This window comes from Heterocephalus glaber, unplaced genomic scaffold (assembly GCF_053883595.1).
Source record: "Heterocephalus glaber isolate CG9 unplaced genomic scaffold, H.glaber_assembly_v1.0 deba00001472, whole genome shotgun sequence".
In the NCBI taxonomy this organism is placed as follows: domain Eukaryota; kingdom Metazoa; phylum Chordata; class Mammalia; order Rodentia; family Bathyergidae; genus Heterocephalus; species Heterocephalus glaber.
Window position 1 is genome coordinate 20533843 of NW_028258315.1, and position 25165 is coordinate 20559007.

The 25165-nt window shown below is 39.9% G+C and overlaps 1 protein-coding gene across 1 annotated transcript in view; it reads left to right on the forward strand.

Moving 5' to 3' along the window:
• LOC101697093 (uncharacterized) overlaps positions 1-25165 on the forward strand; it is a 324259-nt gene that overhangs the window by 82759 nt on the left and 216335 nt on the right. The window contains exon 2 of the mRNA XM_087182562.1: positions 15358-15579. Coding sequence (XP_087038688.1) covers positions 15358-15579 — 222 coding nt within the window. The remainder of the gene's footprint in view (positions 1-15357; positions 15580-25165) is intronic.

Below are 25165 nucleotides of genomic sequence, written 5' to 3' on the forward strand. Positions count from 1 at the left end.
CCTCCTCAGCAGTGCGCTATCACAGGTGGCAGCTCTAGCACCCAGCACCCAACATCCAGCACTCTGCATGGCCTGAGGACGGGCTCCCACCATCTCTGCTGCCTCACCTCCTACCTTTCCCCCTTTGCTCTGCTCCCGTCACCCTGCTGGCACTTGTTGCTGGACCATCCGAACTGGGTCCTGTTCTGGGCACTGTGCTTGCTGATTTCTGTCTTTTCTTCCATTAGGTTCAAATATCAGTCACCTAATGGCAGGGGCCTCCATGATAACTGATTTAACATAGTGCACCTTCCTTCAAACTCATTCTTCCTATCCCTGTGGCACTATGTACTCATTTAGCCAATTTTTTGCCTGTTTGTCACAGAAATGTAGGGGGGAAACCTGTGAGGTTTCCTCTGTGAGGGGGGGACCCTGTATGCTTAGTATGCCAATCAATTGTGTATCTTCTCATGTTTATAGAATTGTTCTTCTCGAATATACCCTGTAAAGTTGTACTGTTCTTTAGGAAAAGTTAACATTCAAAAATTTAAAATTGTAAGTAAAGTATAAATAAAAGTAATAATTGATGTTTTTTGACTCTTTATTGAGTGACTGTTATATTGATGAAGTAACCTAGAACAATGAGATTTTGTAAAGATATTTACAAAAGGACTTTGCACATACCTCACATTTCAGCACTGCATCTCTTAAAAATGTATCATATCAATCTGTTGTACCTTTTAAGGCCATATAGTCTGTCATGGCAATATACCCTTAACAGTGGTCATGCCTCATGTGAAATAAATATGTATGTACCCGAAGACAGAAATTAGGCTATTTTTAATTCAGAAGAGTTTTCAGTTAAGCATTAATGACATCATTAGGTATGATCTGAAAGCTTGAGCTCATGCTAATATCAAATTACTTTTCTCAGTGGAAACAAAATTAAAACCCAGATAACCAGAACTCAAAAATCCCAACTCTTTAATCAACCTAGGCTCTTCTTGAGCATCTGTTTTAGGAAAAAGAGACAAATGATATATATATTAAGGACTTAAGGTTTTCTGTGTCCTTTCCTAGGGCTGTCCTTGTTCCGGTTCTGTTTGGCCCAGTAGTTATGGCACCATCACCTGCAGTTCAATACATGAAAGATTCTGATTCAAAACATGAGCTTGCATTACTTGAAAATCATTTTCATCAAAGAAAGATCAAATTATATTCATGACATGGAAACATGCACTAATTAATGCATATACTAAAGATTTCAGTGATAACTACAGAAAGGCTTCCTTGTATTGGGTGGAAGATTTACCTGGATGATGTCTGCAGTCCTTGCTAACCTGCAGCTATTTAGATTCTCCCTCTCCTGCCCCAATCAGAAGGCTTGAACCATAAATGCTTTTCTGTAACCAATCAGAAATTTGGTTTCTCAAAACCCCTCATTCATTCTAGGAGTTTAATAATATGTTCAAGGCATTACTTTTCTCAGAAAAATCATTAAATACAGTGACCAGAGACAGGAGGATGTGTCCTTTTAATTTCTTTGAGAAATTGCTGATGTTTTTGTATCACAAATAACTACTGTGATTTTACAGATTCTCAGCAGTGTTGAAGTTACTTTTGTTACTTGGCATGCTTCTTTGAAGTGAGTGTGTGTGTGTGTGTGTAGAAAGCAATAAAGGTGGTGTTATTCTTTGAGATTTTATCAATGTGCATTTTTCATTTTGCCTATTTTTTCTGCTATGGAAATGTATTTCTACCTGGTATACTTTCCACAGACAAATAATACTCTCAGTACATCGCATTCAAACCCAGTTTTTTAAAAAAGGCATTTTCCCACCTCAGACACTAATTATTAAAACCACATGATTTGCTAGACAAACACAACTCAGTAGTGGTATTTGAGCAACAAATCAATGAGCAAATATTGATGCAACACACATGGCACATGAGCACGACACCATCTGGGGTTCTGTACATGATTTACACAGGAAGACAGAGACATCTTTGCCTTTAAATGATGTAAAATCAAATTAGTAGATGACTATGGAGAAAAAGCAGAAAATGTTAGCAAAAACTCATAGACTAATCTTTATAGTGTAGTAGCATCATCATTAATTTGTACACTTGGCTGAGTGCCCTGGTAAAATTTGGGAAGTGTGCTAAAGAGGAAGGTGACTCTGACCTGGTTCTCTAAAAGCTTGCAGAGTAGGGCCCACTGCTATCCTGGGGTATATAGTTAGTAAGAATGACGTCATCATCTTTAATTACTCAGAGGTGAGTGAAGTAATTATGTAGACTATGGGTAAACTGTCTGGAAGATCCAATGTCTAACTGCTTGTGTTAGTCAGCTTCCCATCACTGTGACAAAATACTCGAGAAAGTCATCTGAAAAGAGGAAAAGTTCATTTTGGCTTACTGTTTCAAAGGGTTCAGTCATGGTCTGCTGGCTCCATTGCTTCTAGGCCTGTGGCAAGGCAGAAACATCATGGCAGAAGGGTGTGGAGGATGTGGCCAAGGAAAACTGCTGACCTCATGGCAGCAGGAGAGAGAGAGAGAGAGGAAGAAGGAGAAGATGATGAGAGAGAGAGAGAGAGAGAGAGAGAAGGAGGAAGAAGGAGAAGATGACGACAAGATATATTCTTCAAAGGCATGCCCCAGTGCCCTAGTTCTTCTAACTGGATCCCATCTCCTAACTCGCAAGCACAAGGTCCTGAGTTTGATCCCCAGTACCAAAAAAAAGAAAACAAATTAGAGCTCTCATATCCAATCACTTCTCCAGTGCTGGTCAGCTGGAAAGCAAGCCTTCAACACAATGAGTCTTTTGTGGGACCAGTTGGATCTCAACTATACTGCTACTGTTGAAAGCATTCTTCATTGCTACTAACTGATGGGTTGGCTTGTGGATCTCTAGGCTGTGGGTGTACATGTGCATGAAGTGGGCAATATTGGGATGAGAGAATCATGTTCGATTTTAGAGTTCTGTGTATTTCCAATTCATTTTTAAATTTGTATTTTCTCTTGTAGGTGGTACAGTGTAGTTAGGAAGAATACAACTGTGGATGGTACAGTGTAGTTAGGAAGAACATAACTGTTAACATTGGCATTCATAAGTCTAGTGTTTGACTTTGTTCTTTTTTTTTTTGTACCGGGGATTGAACTCAGGACCTTGTGCTTACAAGGCAGGTGGCAGAACCACTGAGCTAAATCCCCGGCCTAGTGTTTGACTGTAAATCATACCAGCTGCATAAAATTAGATGACTAACAAAAACTTCTTAAGCTTGCACTTACATATCTATAGAGACTAGACAATGAGAAACCCTAACATCGCCATATTATATCACCATGTGAGGGTTCAAACAAGAGGGCACAAGTAAAGCCAGAGGGTTTTAAAGTCATGCACATCCTACAGGTTTTGGTTGTTGTTGGTTTCAGTGGTGGTGGTAGGAGATAGGTCCTCATTTAACACCTCTTCCCAACACGGCTTTCAGTTTTTTAAGATAATTGTGGCTGCCTCAGAGGATATGCTATGATCTGTGGGTGTAGCAATAATGTGATGGGAATATAAGATGAGGTCCCATGTGCCTGGAGACTGATCATTGCTGATGGGAAATTGATGTGTCAACTGATAATTCCAGTACTCAAATTTCCCTTACAAATAAGGCCTGGACTTAACTTTCACAATTTGAAAGAATTATGTAAAAACAAGTCATGTGTGTGTTTTCTTTTTGTTTTACTGAGTAAAATTCTGATCTGTCAAGAGAGAGGATGTTGGGTGTTCAGTCTTCACTCGTGGATCCGTTCAGACACGGCTTGCCTGCCCCTCAGGGAAGGTTGGCACAGTCATATGTCCTGTTCCTGGCTGTGACCCTGGCTCTTAGCATGGGGCCTGGTTACTAACAGATGTGCTGTGGATTTTCCTGAAATTTATGACTCTGTTGTGTTTTTGGCACTGTATGAGGCATTTGGAAACATTGAAAAAGTAAAACTAGGGTCTGTGACTTGAAGGATCTCACAAGGAAACATGGAGAAAGAAAGACAAAGAGAAAATGAGAATTGCATAACAAGTGCTGAATAGAGGAATTATGGGGGCACGGAGAGGATGAGGGAGGTGGCGGCTAGGAAGACTTCTTGGAGATGGTTGCAGTAGTCACAGTCAATATAATGTGTTCTTTCTCATGAGTGGGGACGGGGAGAAGGGAGTTCTTAGCTTTCTTTAAAAACAGTAAGAGGATCCACTATAGGGAATTAAAAAAAATACACCTGACTGAAAAACACGTGAGTTTGTTCTTTTATTTTTACTATGCAAGGAACCCTTCTGAAGCAAGAGTGTGGTGAGATGTCCTCTCCCAGGGGCTGCTTCCAGTTTTCCCTCCAGCCACCCTCATGTCCCCTTCACTTCTCTAGGTGGCATGGGTCACTTTGAGTCACTGGAACTTCAGAGACAGTTGTCTCCTTGGAAGTAGAGATTTCAGGCTTGGTGATGATAATTTTACAGATAATGTTCTGTAAAAAATCAAACAAATGTTGGAAAACCCTTAACCCTGAATACACATATCATCCAAGACAACCTCAGGATAAAAAGAAAATGCATTTTCTGTAACTCTTAGAAGTTTCAAAAGGTTTTTCTTTTCTTGTTCTTTCAAAAGCATGATGATCTTGTAAATAAAAAAAATCTGCTCCATCTTAAAAATTGATACTTTCTTGGGTCAATGTCATGTACCATCACGGTTCTGTCATCAAAGAATGACCTTTCATTTGTTGATAATTTTTATCAAATTTTTATCAAAAATTGAAACTGAATTTCACCATGTTTCTTTTAATGTTTAATTTTGATCTACCAGTGGGTTATGGTCATTATCTTAGTTACTTTACTCATTGCAGAGACAAAATACCCAACACCCACAAGTTAAGGGAGGAAATGTTTACTTAGGTCACAGTTTGTAGAGATTTCAGTCCATAATCTGCAGGCTCCAAGGTAGGGTGACATAGCAGACAGGCATTGCAGAGAAGAAACACTTTATGGTGGGCAGAAGGTACCAAAGCAAGCAAGCAAGGGATCTTTGCAGCTATTTTTGCCCCTTTTGTATTCTATCTAGGCTACCAGGATTAGGGTGGTGCCAAACCAGTGGACTAATATAATAATCACCTACCCTTAATCCTAGTACCCTTAATCCTAGCCTTGCAACGTGAATCAATCACACACACTAGATTCAGCCACCTCTGACAAAGCCCCACCTAAGACCACATGAGGCTTTGGGGGGACATCTAAACACAAGCAGTAACAGTCATATAGTTGGTTGTCTTTTCCTTTATAGGCAATGCAAAATAAACATAAAAGCTAAAAACCTCTCCTGTACCAGTCAGCTTTCTCCAAAATTTCACAACTCAATAATCATCATTGTCTGTTGAAATTTTGTCTTCTCAATATTGTGCAATAATTTGGATGTTTTTCCATATTACAGGCCAAAATGAATTGCTGTCTTACTGTTCTTCTGGTATTTAAAATGAAGTGGGGAATTGATCTAATATCAAAATCAAAAAAATACCAGTTTAAGAAAGCTTTGAATTCCCTAGAATAAATTTTCATTTTTTGAGGCAGTGACTTATCAAATGGTAGCTAATGCTGTGTGGATAGCCATCCCACCAAGGTAGTTTATTTCCCCAGCAGGATCTACACCATTGATTTTTGGAGTGTACTCATAACAGCCTATTAACATTCCATTATGCTGAGCATAGAACTAATAGGACAACATGTATGAGGTTAGAGATTAGAAGTAGACTTCAGAGTAAACTGTTCAAAAAGGATAAAATGCAAAACAAAGATGCAGGGCCCACTTCTGGGTGTGTCGATCATTGAGCCTGTGGGAAAAGAAGTCTTTTAAGGGAAATAAAAGACAAAACTGTGCTCTCATGTAAGTTGTTGCTCAGTGAGATATTGTGGTGAATTTAATCTGCAGCAAATTTGATGAACTCTTTAGCAAAATTTAGCTACCTTGAACATATACACACATTGTGAGCTTTTTCTAATTTTCTTGTATTATGGTTTCAAGTATTTAGGTCAGTTAATTGAATTAGGAAACACAGGAAAATTGTTGGAATGCTCAACTCTCATTTTGTTTTGGGATGGGACACTCTGAGGGCTTCTGGGAGTCGAGACACAATAGCTGGGGAGTTGAGACGCAATAGATGGTGGTTCCTACAAAACAAATTGGGGTCTCACTGAGAACCGGAGATATACAAGGATCTGAGAGTCACACTGGAGAGCTATTTCCACTGCTTTCATTATTATGGGAGCCCTTGATAGGCCCTTAGCTGGCTTTGGATGGTTGAATAGTTCAAGAAGTATTTTCAGTAAAAGCTAGGAAAAGTGGTACTGAATGTGAGGAGTTAGTTTTATTAAAATTAACAGTCTTTATTAGGGTTTACTGTGTGCCACATATCATGGTAGGCACTGAGAAGTGTGTGATAAGTAAGAGTACCCTCCTTCTAGTGACAAATCTAGAGAAGCTGTATCTAGAATGTTCTAGAACCCTGTGTGTTCTAGAACACACCCCTGTGAACCTGTGAAATAAATTGAAAGTAAATATGGCTTAACAACTCCTTCAGACTTTGATTAGGCATTGTTTTGGTGGAAATGGAGGAAGGAAATCAATTCCTTAAGAACATGATAAGGAAAGAGTAGTCAAATAGGATTACCAGGAGAAAATGGTGTCCAGAAAATGAAGAGAAGAGATAATTTCCAGAAGGAAAGAGCTGGTCAGCTGTATCACCTGCCACAGAGAAGCAGAGTGAAGATAAGCTCACCATACTGCGTTAGCACCGATAGGGAGGTAATTAGTGACCTTCAGGAAAGCCGTTACTGGAAGTGGCGTGAGGGGAAGCCTGCTTGCTGAGCATTGATGAGGGAAGTTAGAAAGAAGAGCAGACACACAGAAAGAAGATTCTTTTGAAAGAGAAGAGGTATGCTCGAGAGGTAAAGGAGAATGAAATATGGAACTAATTTTATCAATTTGTAATTGGTCGATCTTGCAAAAGTTAGATAATCACGCTGGGCCTCAACTTCCCTGTCTATAAAACAAGGGATAATATTAGTAGCTATTATTTCTGGGAATCAAATGAGTTAATGCCATTATACTAAGTAGATTCTTAGCAGATCAATACCTCAAGAGAGATGCAGTGAAGGTGCGTGGTAATTTAGGAGAGAGCAGTTGCTTCCAGCTTACAAAGATAAATGTATTTCTTTCTTTTTTTGTGTGTGTGGTAAAAAAAATATAGCATAAAACTTGCCATCTTAATGGATTATATAATTTGGTAATGTTACGGATATTCACATTGTTGTTCACCCAATCTCCAGAGCCACGTGTCTCACAAAACTGACATTCTGTACCCCGAGACATTTCCCTTCCTATCAGCCCCTGACAAGCACCATCATCTTTTATGAGTTTCTTTCTTTGTTTTTTTTTTGGTATTGGGGATCCAACTCGGGACCTTGTGCTTGCGAGGCAGTCGGCAGAACCACTGAGCTAAATCCCGGCCCATGAGTTTCTTATTCACATGAATGGAACACACAAGATTCGTGCTTCTGTGATGTGCTTATTTCACTTTAGCATAATGGTCTCAAGTTTCAGTCATGTTGTAGCATTTGCTTTGTATGATTATATCATTCTTTGTTCATACATTCATGTGTGGATGGACAGTTGGGGTGCATCCATGTTTTGGTTACTGTGGTTTTGTGAGTGATGTTCTATGAACAAGGGTTTATAGATACCTATTTCTCTTTTTCAAGCCAGCAGTGAGTTTGCTTTTCTGCTTTGTGTGTGAGTTATGGCTGGTCCAGGCTGTTTTGGGACTGGACCCTGCAGGGGAAGTAGAATAGTAATGTTTAGTTAAGTGTTTTTTTTTAAAACAGAGTCTCTCTCTAATTCAGGCTGGGCTTGAACTCATTATGTAGCCCAGGCTGGCCTCCAACTTGTAGCCATCCTCCTGCCTTAGCCTCCTGAGTGCTAGGATTACAGGTGTGCACCACCACGGCTGGCTAGAGTGGCTTTTAGGAGATATCTCCAGATGGAAAAGCCTTTTGCCTTTGGAACACAGAAGTACAATTCACAAGAGAGTGATGCTTGTTTATTTTCCAATTCAGAAGTGAGGATCCCTGTTCAATTCTCCTTTAAACTCAAGTTGCTGGAAGACCTCAGGTGTCTCCCATTGTGTGGGTCTGTAAAGTTGTTTTTATTTATGTGCCATTTATTTTTTCCTGTGGGGAAGAGCAGTGATAGTGAGGAACAAAGAAGCTTCTAGAAAGGTGAGGAGCGCCTCAAGGGAGTCCTGGTGTGAGTTAATGGTGAGAGGCCTGTGTTCATCTGTCACAGGGTGAGGGTCCAACCCCACTGCCTCATCATGTCCTGGTGGTCTCTAGCCTTTGTCTTAATTCTTACTTCTCTTCTCAACAAGGAAAGACATTAAAAGAAGAGCGACAACTGTCTTGTGCTTGTCTTTACTCAATTTTTAAAAATATGCCTCTTTCTACATTAAGAGAGGAAGAATGTGTTTTTATTCTGTCAACCTCCAGAGAGGGGATTTCTTTATCCGATTAAGGACAGACCCGATTAGCCTGATCCAGCCATGTTCCAGAAGTTTCTTTATTGACCAGGGAGTGTGGTGCCACCAGAAAGAACTGCAATGTGTAAATTGGGTCTTCAACTTTTTAAAAGATTTACAAGCAAATTATCTTCAATTTCTCTTAAGTGGCTTGATGTTGAATAAGCCAGAACAGAACTGGGTGTAAAGTAGATTGAGACTGTCATTTCAGGTTAAAAGTAAGAAGAAAAGGTAAAAAGGAGAAAAAATTTAAATAAGCTAGCTTTTTGTAAGGCTTATTTAGTGACCATAATGGCTCCCCACCACCACATGCTAGTTTTATGGCCCCTCCCTCATTAGAGTTTTGAGAGAAGGTATCCTGGCTCATTTTGATCCCTTTTCCTTGTTATTTCCTATCTTGTATCTTGTCCCAAGTTCTTGAACTTTTGTTTTACTCAGTTCCTGGGCTTTTTTAGGTGTAGCATTAGATGCATAAAAAGTTATTACCTGCTTAGTCTTATAAAGGATATTGGGTGTTAGTGCTTCCATACCTCTAAAACTTAGTCTTATAAGATTCTGTCTCCCATTTGCTGGAGAAAACTGGGCCCCTCTGGGCTGAAGATATATTTCTTTGGATCTGAGCTGGGGACCCTTCTTTAGGGACGCTGACTTGACTGCTGAACATAGGAGCAGGAACTTCAAGATGAGCCTTTGTCTTCTTAGTTGAAATGGGGCAAGATTCTGCTATCTGTTGCCTGGACTTTTGTCATTTTAATATTAAGAGGTTAAATGTTATTTGGGCATGCAGTAAGAGCTAGGCCTTATGCCAACTTCAACTTCCAATTCTGATTGGATATCATCCCATTCAAAAAGCCAGTATTTCTTAAGTTTTTAAATCTTGGTGTGAAACCTAAATAGAAGTGACTTTTTCCTGTGGGAAACAACTGGTCCTAGGAGATGAAGTCCAGACTGAGAATCATTAGACCAGGATTTTCTCCCCCTTGTTCAGATATATCTGTGTGCTATGAGATGAACAGAGAAACACTTTCTCTAGATGTAAATATTTTTGGTGCATGAGGCTTTTGAAAAGATTGTGCCTGCCTTTACTTAGAGGATTTTAATTCTTATCCCTGAACTTTTATGAACAGCTATGAGAAAACAGTAGGAAAAAAAATCCCAAAGCAAGTTGGAAGAAGGTGGTGCCCAAGGTTACAGGTGGAGGAAAGGGTCTGGACATTGGCAGGTGTCTGGGGCATGGGAGAGAGAGACACCAGAATTCCAGGCATGCTGTCTCCTTTTTTTTTATGGTACATGGGATCGAACTCAAGACCTTATGCGTTCAAGGCAGGCACGGTGCCACTGAGCTAAATCCCCAGCCCATCCTATCTCCTTTCTGAGTGCGTTTGTGTTGTCTTTTCCTAACTGATAGTGCAGATTATTTAAACAACAACAAAAACAACAACTTAAGCTACTATCCACGACTAGAAGCCAACTCTCAACATTGTCTATTTCAAAATGGACCACAATTCTGTCTATTCTGGTAGGTTTTCTGTGGACTTATTGCCCAGTCTCCTCAGTCCCCCTACTGCCCTTAGTGGTCTGGTCCACTGCTGGAAAGCTTTTCTCCCTAAATAGGCTGCTTCCTCAACTCCCCATTCCCACTGCTCTTTACATGTTCAGCTGATTCTGCCCTTGGAGTGTTGGCCATACTTATGCACAGGGGTTTGATAGGCATTTTATCAAGGTGATTCAGTACCTAAGACAGCAAGCAGTAGTGGCTGACCAGGAAGAGATTGATTGTTTGGGGCAGTTGGGCCTCTTAGTGCTCAAGAAATTCCATAGCATGTGCTTTAGTGAGCCCAATTTTTCATACTTGGTTACGTTCTGTATAGTAAGAAATTTTCATTAAATATTAAAGCTGGAAAGGACCAACAGGAGTCAGTTTTTTCATGACTTGGTGTATGGATAGTTTGGTGCAGTGGCTTGGGACAGAGGTGGTAAAACTCATGAGTCAGTGGTCCTCTCCAGCAAGAAAAGCCTGGCCCAGTGACTTGGTAGGATCAATGAGTTTGGCAGTTTGGCAGTTGTCTGACAATGTTACCAAGTTAGTAGACTGGGGATCTATTTGTGTGCTCAGGTTAATCGTTTATTTTGCTGGCATTCATTTGGGGCTGCTAGTCCATTTGTTAATTCTGAAAGTTGTTGGACATTTGTTTAATGCAAACAAATGTATTTGGAGACATCCAGCATTCTAATTACCCATATTGGTAGGAATAAGATTCTTGCTATAAAGTAATGTTTCAAGACATTACAGACTGTGATAAGGACAAAATGTCTTTTGGAAGGAAATTTTAAAATTAATGAATCAATTTCCTAAGTTTATTATTCTGTTTTGGCAACATACTTGTGTATCTCTGGATATAAATGAGGTGAAGTCGTAATTATGACACTTAAGTGCAGCACAATTGTGGAAGATCTATAATTGCAGTTTGCCAGTTGGTAATAAAATGAAAATGTCTGGAGATAATTTTCATTAAAATTGTTTTAGACTTTCCTATTCCTATATGAAGTGGACCAGGTGGAGGCATTTTTAAAAGTAAACACACAAAGATTATTTAATCAATTATTATGCTAAAATAGGATACTCAAACTATTTCTAATAGTGTTTCTGTCCTTCAGTAACTTAGGGTTTTGTTTTCTGAGACTGTGTTTACCATCTAGAAGCTTTTCAATTTCATCACAAAAATGTGCACACAACCACAGCTTAATTGAACTTGAGCTTCAATATTGGTCTAAATTACCTGAAGCACCTGATTTTTGTGTAACAGTTGTGAACATTTATTGAAACATGCTAGCAGTAAAGCTAGCTTTTAAGAGAAGATACATAAAAGGGTTATTAGAATTATTAGAAAATGATATTTCCTTTTTTGACTTTTTTCCAGAGGGGGGGAAAATCAAGGCAAGACTTAATTTGTTCTATTTCATCAAATACTTTCCATGTCCTCCCAGCTGGCCAGGTTCTTTTAATGCGGCATTTAAGCCTTGAGTTGTGAGTCAACAAATGGACAACAACAAATGTTCAGCCATCTTATTGGTGTCAAGCCCAGCATATTGGCAAATTACAGGAACGCACCAAATGCATCAACAAGTTTGCATGAGCCAAGTATGTTGAGGGAGGGCAGCAGCTGCTGGTTAGATCCTCAAGAGTAGAAATGCCCTCCGCATCCTCAGATCTGTTATTGCCCCAGGGTGGGAAATGGCAGCTGTAAGATTTAGGGTTCTGGGATAACAAGTTGTCTCTTTGAACTTTTCAGCCCCAAGAACTTTATACTATCCAACCAGACAGATATAGACATTTTTGCTTCCTTGAATAATTTTTGAGCTGTTTACAACATCAGTGGTGGGCTAAATATACATACACATAATATAATATAAAACCTTCAGAGGTAAACCATGATAATTTCCGAAAGAGGGTCCCTTCACTTGGTGAACTGTATTGGCGTTGGTGCCTCAGATACAAAACTCTGCGGGCTGCATTTATTTTGTAGTCTGAGCCTAATGGAACCTAATAGCAATGCCCCTAAGCTAAGGCAAAACATTCTACAGTATCTCTCTTCTACTCTTCCACTATACCAGTCCTTTTGTGTGTGTCTATAGGGTTCTCACTCCGCTTCTCTAAACTTTTCCCTTTAAAGTCTGGTGTTTGAAATAAACCTTTATGATTCAGTTATTATTTCTAATTGAAACAGAATGTCTGTGGTCATTATTCAGTGCTGCACTTGCTAGGGGAGATATTTCCTGGTTAATCAATAAAAGCCAGCTTTGTTTCCCACCACAAAAAACAACGTGGCAGGTAGAAGGGGCTTCTGACCTCACTGGCCCTTTAACAGCTTTGGATCAAAAGAAATTGGTGAACCACTTAGGTCTATAAATCTTCTTTTTCTGTGACTCCATCATGTTATGAGAATATTTCCATGGATATTTTGTTTATACAGAAAAACAAAACCCAAATCTCAAACCACCATTTATAAAAGCCACAAACTCCTGGGCTGTCATTTGGTTGCAGACTCGGAGCTCCCTTTCTGGATGGGTTATGTGTGGTGGGTATGTGCATTTCTGATGGGATGTCTTTTCAAAGCAAGACAGATTTAAGGATATAATTTGGTGACATTTTGCTGACTGTATGCTGTGGTACACGTGCTTCTTTATAGATTTTACTGTTTTAACTATAGATATCTTTTAGCTCTACTTGAGGCAGGCTCCACAGCTTTGTGACTGACACATGTGATAGCTCAATAAACACATTAGCCTTTCCCTGTCAACTTTAGTACTATTTTTTGGTCTATGGGTATGAATCAGACTATATTTAACAAGTGAGCTGACTAAATACCATTACATGAGTTGCCCTTTTTTTTGGTTTATGTCCTGCCCCAATTTTAAGTTTTCAAATTGAAATCTAGCACTTAACTACTACCTTTAACTCTCTGCCTTTTAATTTTGAATACCAAATATGGCAGAGTTATTCAGGTGGCCAACTAGACTTTTTCTGACCTTGAATGTGGTTTACTGGTATTACATTAAAAAAAAAATAAAAAAGGATGTCAGTATTTGCTGTTTTAGGGAGCTTGAGCCCTTGAGATTTCCCAAAGATCATTTTTAAAGTCTGACACGCAGCTGCCTGACTTCTCCAGTTTTAGCTAAAAGGCGCCTTCTCTGTGTTCGTGTTTAAGTGAGGCAGCAGTGCAGTGCTGGGGTAGGTTGCCGTGGGTTAATCTTGGGACACTTTGTATCTGACAGACACCAGCACCTGAGGTATACATTGCACCGTTCATTAGGTTAGAAATAACATTCTCCTAACCCTGATGGTAGTCAGGGGAATGTTTACTAAGATCAGCTTCCTTCCATTTGTACAGTTTTAAAGCTGGAAGTGAAACATAACACAAGTATGAGTTTAAAAAAAATTGTCATGCAAAAAGTAATTCATGCCACTGGTAGGCTGAAGTAACCCCGGGAATTCATGTTTGTGGTGGAATATTGATCAAAGTGTATTCCTTTTGTTAGGAACTTGTCGCTATGTGTCTTAATATGGTTGCAGGGTATTAGTACATACTTCTAAGGGAAAAGGTATGTTTTCTTTTCCTTGTTTTTCTTTTTTGTGGGGTGGGCATGTAGATTCCAGCTAAGATATTTTATTAGTGAGTTTCCATAGCACATCCCAAAAGTCAAAGGAGATGCCTTTGTTTTAATATAATGCTGTCTGGGTAAAAGAGTCTTGTGTTGAAAGTTGAGCAGATCACAATTTATTTGTATGCAGCCTAAGAGCTTTAGGTTCTATAGTGTAGGACATATAATCTTATTAGAAAGCTCTTTAAATCAATTTAAAAACCTTAAAAGTGTCGTAACATTGAGTCTATTCCTTTACACAGAATACATTTTCAATTAAATTACTCTATTTAAATATACTACAGTGTTTTTTATTTAAAAGAGACATCCATCCTACCTGTATGTTCACAGCTGTCAAAAATACATGCCCTTCTTTATCACACAAATCTGTGTTCTCAGCCTTTTCAGAGCCTAACTCTGGGGGTGGCCATTTTGCTAAAAATGTGGTTAGATTAGCTGCCTCGGCCCAGGCTGGTGCTTGCTCAGAATGTTACCATTTCTTCGCCTAATGTGAGCATCACTTCCAAAATTTTGAATGACGTAAAATTAAGGTCAGAGGGTCAAATATAAAAAGTAAATTTCACAAGTGGAAACGTCATTGGCATCCACTCATCAGTCTCTGAAATCTGCAAGCTGGGAGACCATTGTACCATTATCCCCGACTGATATTGAGCTGATACAAATTTAATGAAACACAATGGCAGTTATGAAGGGCAGCTGATAATAATGGTGCAAACTCCACAAAAAAGTTGAGTAAAATCTGCAGGAGGTGTTTTCTATATCATTTGACCTTGTCCTGCTGGCATTTGCTTGGCAAAAGGGAGGTATTGTCCTTATCTTTGTAGCTATAGAGATTTTAACTGTGCTTTCAAAGTCCGGAGCATGCATTTCTGTGACTGATGCTCTCTAGCAAGAAATAGAAGCAGAATAGTTGTAGGAAAATCCACCCAAACCTACAATAGTCATGCAAACCTGAAACAATTTGCAATTTTTTGGTAATCAAAACAAACGAAGGCCCTTTGGCTATTGAAAACCTCTTTTTCCCTTTCTGTTCAAGATGTAGTCAATGTGTACTTAATCTTAGAAAATAGGGTGACCTCAAATATTTTTCTTGAGAGTTGATGGTGTGTTTTGATTCTTAACCACTTCTCTATAAAGCTAGATGAGCTCTTTTATGTAATTAGCATCCTAAAACATACAATTGGTCATGTTTCTGCCCTGCAGAGTTTATGAGAGAAAAGTTGGCCTAACAAAGGGCCAAATGCATTAATTAAAGTCACGCCTAAGTGGGTTAACAGGATATAGATGTTTGGTTTTAATAGAGTTTAGAAAGGGTACTGAGTCCTGAAATGTTGTTTGGAAAGCTTTGCTCTATAAAATTTGCCTTTAACACAGCTGATGACCCTTATTTAAAATGATATACTCGCTGGTGTGATGTCTGTTTGAGAAGAAGCACTACTGGTGTTCCTAGGAATTATTAATTTTAATGTATTAAGATACCTTTGTCTGAGCATGGCATTTCTGAGTACCTGTCTTCTCTGCTCTGTTTCAGGTGTGAATCATGAGAGAGCGGAGAGGCCTGTGATTTACGTTTTGGAGGGCATGCCTGAGTGTGATTAAGGGATTTAAGTGCAGGACTCTAAGATTTACTTCCTTCCTGTTCCAGCAGGGTTACCTGAAGGAGTGAGTAATGGGGTAATTTATAACACCACAGGCTCTTTGTCAAGACCACTAGTCAAAACAGGAAGATCAAACTCAGGTTTCAATGGGCAGACTACAACTTTTGATACTCTCTGGACATCCTTCTTAATTATAAGTGGAAGATCTTCAAGAATTTTCCTAAGGAGATGTCCAAAGGTTAGTATGTCAGTCCTGGTTAAATTATGTAGACACTGTTAGGTTGGGTACATTTTCTCCTCCCTTTTGCTTCTTTATATTCTTGTTGCTGGGATATAAAAACAGCTTAGTGGCCTGGTTATAGAGCTCTAGGTCTTTTTACAAGGACAAAGAATTATCAGGTATTAGGAGTGTAATGACAAATTCAGCAACTTTTTCTTTTTGAGGAGTGGAGCTTTTCCCTATTAGCCTGTTTCTTAGAATCAGTTTTCATTTATAAATAGTTACTCTAGTTTTGAGTTAAAGAAATGGGGCAGAGTAAAGTGGATAAAGAGTTTCTTTTGTGGGCCAGAGATAGCTCAGTGGTAGAGCTTGTGTTTAGTATGCACAAGATCCTGGGTTCTACCTCCAGGTCGCTCCCCTTTCCTCAAAAGACTCAAGACATACATTTCGTCCCCCAATCTGTGTGTGTTTAGGACAAAAATGTTTTGCTGGCTTTGGAGAAGGCTTTGTCTAGAGATTTATTTTAATTTTCAAGCAAATAGAGGAGTATTTGCAAGTAAGGCATTTGGTAATGCTCAAATAGTTTATTTCATCACAAGTGGTTCTCAATATCGGATTTTGTGTTTTATTTTCATATTTTCTAAAATGCCAGATAAAGCATTTGAAACAAAAAATCATCCTACAATGAAAGTCCATTCACTATCTAATGTGATGGAGTCTTCCTATTTGTTATTGTTGATAAGATTAGCTCCATGAACATTGAGCATCACAAGCGAGATATTTTTATGTGAAAAATATTAATTTCACCTTTCACTTTGGAGTGCCTTAATGGTTGGACTTCTTATTTTAGAGATCGTAAAGATAAAATGGGAACAATTCCAAGCTCTTCCTTTTCTCCCATCTGCCCTAGGTGACTAAAACATTCCCATAAATAACTAGTACCCTTTTGAACTGACCTTTAGGTTCATGAGATGTAAATATTGATGGCCTTGACTTTTTTTCCTCTGTCCCCAGTCCAGGAGATACAATATCTCCAGATAACTGGAAACAGGTGCGATTGGTAGGTAGACAGCCCTGGGCTTTCGCTGATCCCATAATTCTGAGGGAGCCGAGACATGGCCCTGTTTCTGGACTTTATGAAGAGGGAATGTCTCATAGGCAAAGCAGTCTTCAAGTTCAGTTCCTCCAAGTGTTCCTATAGCCAAATCTTGCTGGATTAGACCCCTCTAGATGTCTGAATTGTCTGGCCTTGTAGATGTTTTCTAAGGCAAATAATATGTGCTCACATCCCTGAAATTAAGGAATCCAGTGCTGCTACTTTCTAGGATGATACTGTGCAACAGTTAAGTGCCAGGGAGCAGAGTTTTTGGGCTCCAATCCTGCTCCGACCACTTACTGACAGTGTGATCTTAAGAAATTATTTAATCTGTCTCAATTTCCTCACCTATAAAATGGGGACAAAAATAACATTTACCTTTTCTTTTTTAAAAGAATTAAATGAGAGCTATGCAATCATGATGAGCAATTTAGTAAAAGACTTATTGCATGTCTGTATTAGCAAGCTTTCAGATATCCACCCTGTGCCCAGGAAAGTAATTTACCAAGCTAGGAAGACCAACAGCTTAAGAAAATACAGGAATTTGAAGGTTTGTGTTCCTGGAGTGGATGCTCTGTTATGAGAAAATCATACCCTAAAAAAAAAAGGGAATATAGCATTTATTTTGCAATATGCTCTAACAAGTTTTATTTTGTTACTGGTTGTAAAGTAATTTTTCTGGTGTTATGAATGTATTAAAAAAGGGAATATTAGAATATTTGGCCTCACTGTATTGTCAAGCATTATTGGTAGGCCTGGTTTATGAACTCCACCCCCTGCTGGGATTATTATAGTGCACGAGGGATAGAATTACTCCACTCTCCTTTGGGTACTTCTTTCATTAAGAAGCAAGGGCATCATGGGCTGGTATCATGAAGGGTATCATGAGATGTCGAAGCATTGTGTGTATATTACCTGAGCAGTTAGGCACACCACCCAGAGAGGGGTTTTAAAACTGAGGGGGAAAAGGAAAAATTGGAAATAAATTGACATGATGGAAATAACAGAAGCCTCTTTTGCAGAGAACCCCTAAATGATTCTTAAAAGCAGACTTAATAGCCAGCAACAGAACCATTCACTATTGTCTTTAAGAAACAAAACCTGATCCACAAAGTTGAAACTGAAATATGAAGCTGGAAATTTTCCAGGGAAGTCCAGCAATACAGGCTGCTGGGTCTCAAATTCAAGGGAGGGAAAAATCCATTTTACAAAGTAACTTCTTACATTGTGAGCCGTCAGTGTTTGATGGGTAGATCCTGAAACATTAACTGATTAAACTCTTCAGTGCTTGGTGGTCATCACAGTGGACCCCACTGTTCTGAGCTTCTGTATTTGTGCACTGACACGGGAAACAGTCACTAAATGAGGAGTGGAGAGTAGAGTGGTGCGTTTTGGCATCAACCTGATTTTTCCTAAGCAGAACCAGCAGAAAGATGTTGAATGCAGTTGAAATATTATTGATTGCCTATGCTTTATGGCACCTAATAAATTGTCCAGTTCCTTAAAAACACCCCATCTGCCAAATTCTCCTTGTTTCAATCACAGTTACACAGAAATTTCATGGAGGGAGAGCTATGTGGGCAAGTATTTAGCACAGTGTTGGACACCTCAACAGCTCTTTTCCTTCATGCTTGTGGGCACTCATACTGTTTAGTTCCATTTGCAGGTGAGAAAAGAGTCTGTCTCCCACCTGGGTATTTTAACCTAGGTGGCCCCCGCCCCCAAATCTATGTGCTTCCTCAGCCTTTTTGCCCGTATTCTGGGAGTGGAGTGTGGTCTGACACCCTCCACCTCCGATTCTGGGTTTCTCTGTGTACCTGAGCATCTCTGGGCTAATGACCTTGTGGGAATTTGGGTGGTGTGGGGCTCCAGAGATCACCTCAGATGCAGAAAAGGAGGTCCAGAGAAATGAAGAAATTTGCCAAAAGGTCATTCAGCCCACACATGTCAGGGCTACACATCCAGGCCTTGTGATTTCAGTTTTTCGACTGAGGCATGCTGGGAAGCATGTGGTAAAGTATGGGCTGCAGGGCGGTTAATGGACTGACACGGCCTGATGCAGGAAGGAAAGGAATAAGAGGAGGTGGCTAAAGAAGGAATCAGGGCTGTGGATGAGGTTTGTTGGAAATTGTGTTAGAGGATCACCCTTTGGTCAGGAAGCATGAATATTCTTTCTCTAATATAAGAGAAAAGGAAAAGATTAAAAGCGTGCCAAAGAACAGATATTTTTTTGGTAGCTCTTTACTTTTTATTGAAATTAGGCAACAATGAATATTTATTCATCCTCAGGTAATTTAGAGGAATGGAGTATGGACAATTCTGATTTTACTCCTTGCCTCTTGTGGTCTATGCTACCTTTTGTTTGGCTAAAAATGGGCTAAAAGAAAAAAGCCAGTGAAGCACTTTCCAGATCTGATAGCTTCTCACGTCTCAGGAGAAACCTCTGGCTCGAGTCCCAGGGTGAGGTCACACAGTCTGATATTGGTCGGATTTATAATGGGATGTCACCCAAAGTACAAGGCATGTCGCCATGACTCCTGGGAGCCATTTATCAGGTGGTGAGAATGGTTCTCAGTCAGCCTTGTACCTCAGACTACTCTTCAGAAGCATAGCCCACCCATGAGAATAAGTATCCATTTCTATTGATAGTTATAAATTCATGTGGAAAACATGATTTTTTGGCAGTTGGAATTATGACTTAGTCCTTTTCTGTGTTCACTTATACTCCTGAATTTGTACCTGTCTATGTCCTGAGGTCTGATGTTTTGGCTTTTACCAATCTGTTTTCCTAATTACCTAGGGACTCATTTTATGGGAAGGCATAGTTGAATTGGACAAGAAATATTCGATTACTTACGCCCTATGTTGTCAAACAAAAAGTAACCAGGTACAGTGGTGTACACCTGTAGTCCTAGCTTCTCCAGAGCCTGAGGTGGGAGGATCTCTTGAACCTAAGAATTTGAGACCAGCATGAGCAACATAATGAGACCCAGTGGTTCCGCTGCCTGCCTCGCAAGTGCAAGGTCCTGAGTTCCATCCCAGGTACTAAAAGCAAAAAGGGGAGGAAGGGAGGGAGGAGAGAGAGAGAGAGGAGAGAGAGAGGAGAGAGAGAGAGAGAGAGAATAAATGAAGAAGAAAAAGTCTATTGAATATATGTAAATAGGAATAATGTTCATGGTAACAACTAATATTTATTGAGTGGTTGTGTGCTATGCACTATTCTAAGTACCTTACAAATTACTAGAATGAACCTGTGGAGTTTGTACTCATTTGGCAGACAAGGAGCTGAGGAACAAGAGAAGTGATTAGAGACATGCAGTATCTCAAAGGACTTACGATGAACTTAGAAAATTAATACTCCACTCAGTAAGCTGAATGCCTAAATGCCTGCTAACGTCATGAGTGCGTGAATACTGTGCCTCCTTTTACTTTCCCAAAGGAGCCTACAGTGGAATGGAGGTGTGTTTATGTAGGCTAAGATTTAAAATGTATTGATAGTAATGGGAAGGTAATTCTAAGAGGAGCACACTGACAATTACTTGGACTGTTTTCCAACTTTACTTCTCCTGGAATCATGTTAGAAAACTAAGAATCTTGAACTGTGTTAAAAGTAAAAGCAAAACACTAAAGAGAATAGATTCATCAAAATCTGTATGCCACACTGAGTATGTAAAGTGACTATCACTAATTACATCGAATGGCAATAAGAGAAGTTAGCTTGTGCAACCATGGGAAATGACATCCTTGATGTGTTCAGCAACTAGTTTGATACCTTGGGTGCTAACATCTTTGACCCTGGTTCTCAGTGGTGAATGTCACTGGATGGGACCAAGCTGGAGAGGAGGAAGGGGTGTAGACAATATGATGGCTGGGAAGCAATGTGCATGAGCTTATCTGTCATCTCCTCGGTGGCCATGATGTGTGGTGGTGAGGGTACATGAAATGGGAGGGAAGAGTAGTTAAGGAGGCAGGAAATCCCTAGTAACATGATTTTGTACTTCAGTTTGCTATGTGTTTTGGGGTCATGAGTTCCATAAAGTGTCATTTGGCAGATGTTTGCTCTGGGTATATTCCCAGGCCTCAGGCCTTCTTTTTTCAACCTGACACTAGAAAATAGTAAATTGGGCTCTTGAAGATTTAAATAGGCCAATTCAAATAAAGGTCTGATAGCAATTCCTGCAATCATTATCTAAGGACTAGGTTTGATAATATTGATGAAGAAAAACCAGTGATTAAATTGAACAATTTTAATGCATACACCACTCTGCTAAAATCCAAGGGGAGGATTTTTGCTTCAAGGAGACTTTACCTTGGGGAGATAAGATATGCACAATTACACAAGTAATTTATAATATCTACTTCCTATGTCTCCACACCCATCCAGTCCAGGATTACCTTCTACCAGCTCTTCTAAGGCATCTTCATTCTCTGTAGCTGTGCCAGACAGTGCCAGACCAGACAACCCTGAGGTCCTCTTAGGTCTTGATGCATCTGCATACGATGTTGTCATCAGTGGAGAAATCCTTTGATCTGTCTGTTGACATGCACATCCCTTCTGTAGTGTCTCTCACATTCTCTGCTGCTCTCCCCTGAACTCAGCTCCCACTCCACTGCCACAGTGCCTTGCATGACTTTTTTGAAAATTGCTTCATCTGTGTATTTCTCTATTGGATTGCAAATTCCTTAGGAGCAATTTTTATAAATTTTTGTATTTCAGGTTCTATGTAATTTTGCTTATTGAAGGAATGAATATTTTTCTAACTACTGTAAGCTCTCTGAGACTTATGAATCTATTAATTTTTCTGAACCTTAGTTCCCGTTCTTCCTGAACTCCTAACCTTCCTTATCTTCTACCACTCTCAAACATACTTTGTGGGGCCATTTTCCTCCCACTAAAAGGCAAATGAACCCAGTCTCCAGGGCTTGATATTGATTCCATCTAGTGTAGAGAGAATATGCTAATTACTTTTGCTAAGTGCTCTTTGGCCAAAGGTGTAAAAGCCTGATTCTATTTGGGGGGAGGAAAGTTGGAATTTCCGCCTTAAAATTTGTGATTATGGAATTTGCATTTTTTTTTTTTTTTTGGAATTTGCATCTTGAAAGGCCATAGTATCTCAAATTTAATGCTAAGCCATTTGCACTGGACTGAGGATGTATTTTTCATGGCACAGATTTTTGTTGCATAGTATTTAATTTCATTACATTCAATTTAATTTCTATAAAAATAGTGCACCCCCCATATCAGTGGCATATTTTTGTGCTTGTCGAAAGCTATTCATTTTTAAGAAGTAAGGATTGTTTTAAAGAACAGTACTTAAGGCTGTCAGCCTGCCTCAGTTTCTTACTTAGTGAATATAACCCTGGCCACCTGCATACCTCCCTGGAATGTTTGGATGAATGGCTCTGAGATTTTAAAGCACTTTGAGTTTCTTGGATGAAAGGGCCCCTGTAAGTACAGGTTTTAGGAAGGTATTATATGTGGGCTTTCTAAACTGTGGCACAGCCTGTTTGGCAAGAACACTAATGCACTTCTGGGTTTAGAGTTGTAATGATGTACGTTCAGGGCCTCAGGCTTCGTCTTGTGAGGTTCCCGAGGCATATGCCACTGCTTGCTTACCTCTAGCATAGATTCTGTCTGCAGAGCAGGAATCTGCAGGTGTGCACAAGCAGGACAACCATGGAGACAACAGCCTCCTGCATTTGGCAGCTGTGATGTGGAGAAAGCACAGGATGCTGGGCGGGAGGCTGGGCCCTGTGTTTCCGGGCCCGTGGCCTCTGCCTTGGGAACCTTCATGGTGGCTGTAATGTGACAGAGGAGAGCACATCAGTGCTTTGAAGTGCCGCGCCTGAGGGAGATGCTTGTCCTGCAGCACTGATTTTTAGATTTGTAAAGAACTGGGTTTGGGTTCAGCGACCTCGAAATGTGGCCCTGTGCCCTTGGGCAGGTGGGCTAGCAGCTGCCCTGAGCCTCAGTATCCCTGTCCAGCTGCTCTACTCTTGACAGTTGTGTTGCCTAGGGCTAGAATGTGAGTGAAGGTCCACATACACTGCATTTAAACACTTAGAAGTTATTAATTGATCTAAAGGACTGTCAAAACGTGCTTGGAAATTTTATACTGACCAACATCGCTTCATAAAGAATGTGAAGGCAGACTTAAATGTGGAGCTTTCAGACGCTTAGCCTTTGGTGGCTGCCAGGTAGCATGGGCCCTAGCAGGAATCTGGTGCTAGCGCTGTGGACAGCTGACTACGTGATCCATACTCCATTCCACGGGGAGTGCAAAGTGAAGGCCAGGCCTCTCAAGACAGAGTGCCTGGCACCAGGGAGAAATCTTCATAGGCGCCATGAGTGAGCTCAGGCTGTTTGGACAGAGAACTTCAGGGTCTCGGTACTGGGCATGATCCCCAAGGAAATTTTGGGCTCCCGGTAGACATGTGCCTTTGACCCATGGAATCCTTACTGTGTGGGCAAGCGCATGCCCAGGACTCGGGCCCTCTTCCTGGGGTTCAGGATGGTACTGCATAGAGCACCGGAGCATGCATTCATTGTAAAATGCATATTACTATCAAATATATGAAAAGAAATTTAACAGAACTTCAGATTGGCTTTAATAACATTTACATTTAATAATGATGAAAGTGAGAGCTATTTTCTACCGGATGGAAGGATACATTATCCTCTTATTTCTGGGACACCACATTTTCTTTTCTTAGCATTTAATTCACTACTGTAGTTCTACCACTAAAATTCAATACATATTTATCGAGTCCTTCTTTCTTAAGTATTCTCTTTCTTATGTTGGCAATATCAATTAAAAAAACATGCAATTTCCTTTGTTCATGGAACCTACACTTAAGTAGAAGGAAAGAAAATAAAAAGAGTAAATATATAAACTGTGTGGTTTCCTTGAAGATGGCTTCCTCTTTGTTTATTCATGTGCTCAACATATACAATATACCTTGTGTGTCCAGGTTAGGACTAGACTCTAAAAGAGATAAAGGCATGGAAACAAGAGCCATGATTATAAGACAAAAGGATGGTGTTATTTGGGCTTAGAGCGGGGCTTCTGTAGAGAACTGGTAAAATACTCAGATACTCATTGTAGGAAACACACCTGTCCTCAGGAACAGTTGTGGTGGAATGTTTTATTATTTTTCATTCATCCACTGTTTATTCAGTCTCTATCTAAGACATTGTCCTAGGCTCTATGAGAGGTCAAACAAGAACTTTAGAAGGCCTAGGAGATAGTATAGTCTATGTAAAAACTTTAGAGCAGTTCTCAGCATTTCATAAGCCCTTGAATGTTGACTGTTTTGCTGCTTATCTACCTGGGCCCCTGTATGTGGCTGAGCTGTACCTCTCTCTCTCCTTTCCCCTGTGCTCTGTCTCCCTCACTGGGGCAGGGAGAAATCTTGCCTGAACACTGGCCCCCAGAGGGCGTGTCCTGGAAGAATACTTTCCAGTGCCCAAGAATGCTGTCCCTGGGATTCTGCCCACTCCTCTCATTGGGGACTCATACATCAAGAGAGCAGTAGTATAATTATCTCAGCTACTAGAAGGCTGCTGAAAAGCACTCACTGAATCTGGATGTAAATTTATTGTGAAACTTAACAAAGAAAAAGTCACCTCCTCCTTTCCCTTTCTTCCCTTCAACTTAAATTGCGTTTTGAAAGTGCTTTGCTTAGGATAAATATATATTATTTGACCCACTATTAAAGGGCCTGTCCTCCTGGGTTTGGGACATGTAAATACTTCCCCAAAGCAAATGAGATGCTTTGGCTGTTTACACCCCTGTGTGGCAGGGGATCATGTGCTCTTTCTTTGTTTTGATAATTAAAAATAAAATGAAACAGCTAGAAAGAGAAGTGTAACAAATTGTGGTAAGCCATAATTTTGATAGTCCGGAACTTCTCACCCTGTTGATAAAAGGGTCGGCCAATCTTCACTGTGTATTTTCCATAATCTACTACCTGCCATGACTCAGCCTGTCAATGTGGGTCTTTTGTCACGTGTGTTGTAATCTTTATGCAAGTGTAAGTTAATTGCTGCCTACAAGCTACAAAAGATGGTGAACTTGCGTTAAAGAAGAAACTCAGGGTGGTGAAAGGGGACTGAGTAGAAAGATTAGTAAATCCAGTTTTATCATTTTTTAAAAAATAAAAATGAATGATTTTTAAAAATTTAAGCAGTGTACATTGGGATCTGTTTCTAGTAAGTTGTGTGATCCTGGCAGATTACTCAGCAGCTCTGGCTCCTGTTTGTAAGAGGAATGTGCTGATTTTCTGATATCAATAATTCTCCAGTTGGGGATTTAGCTTAGTGGTTCCGCCATCTGCCTCGCAAACGCAAGATCCCGAGTTCCATCCCCAGTACCAAAAAAAGAATTCTCCCAGGTTTAAAGTTCAGTGATTAAATAAAATAGACCAATCAATCGAAGCTACAATGTTTCTTGGCCCTAGTTATATAATTGCTCATGACCCTTTTTCCTTTTTTCTTTCTCTCTTTTA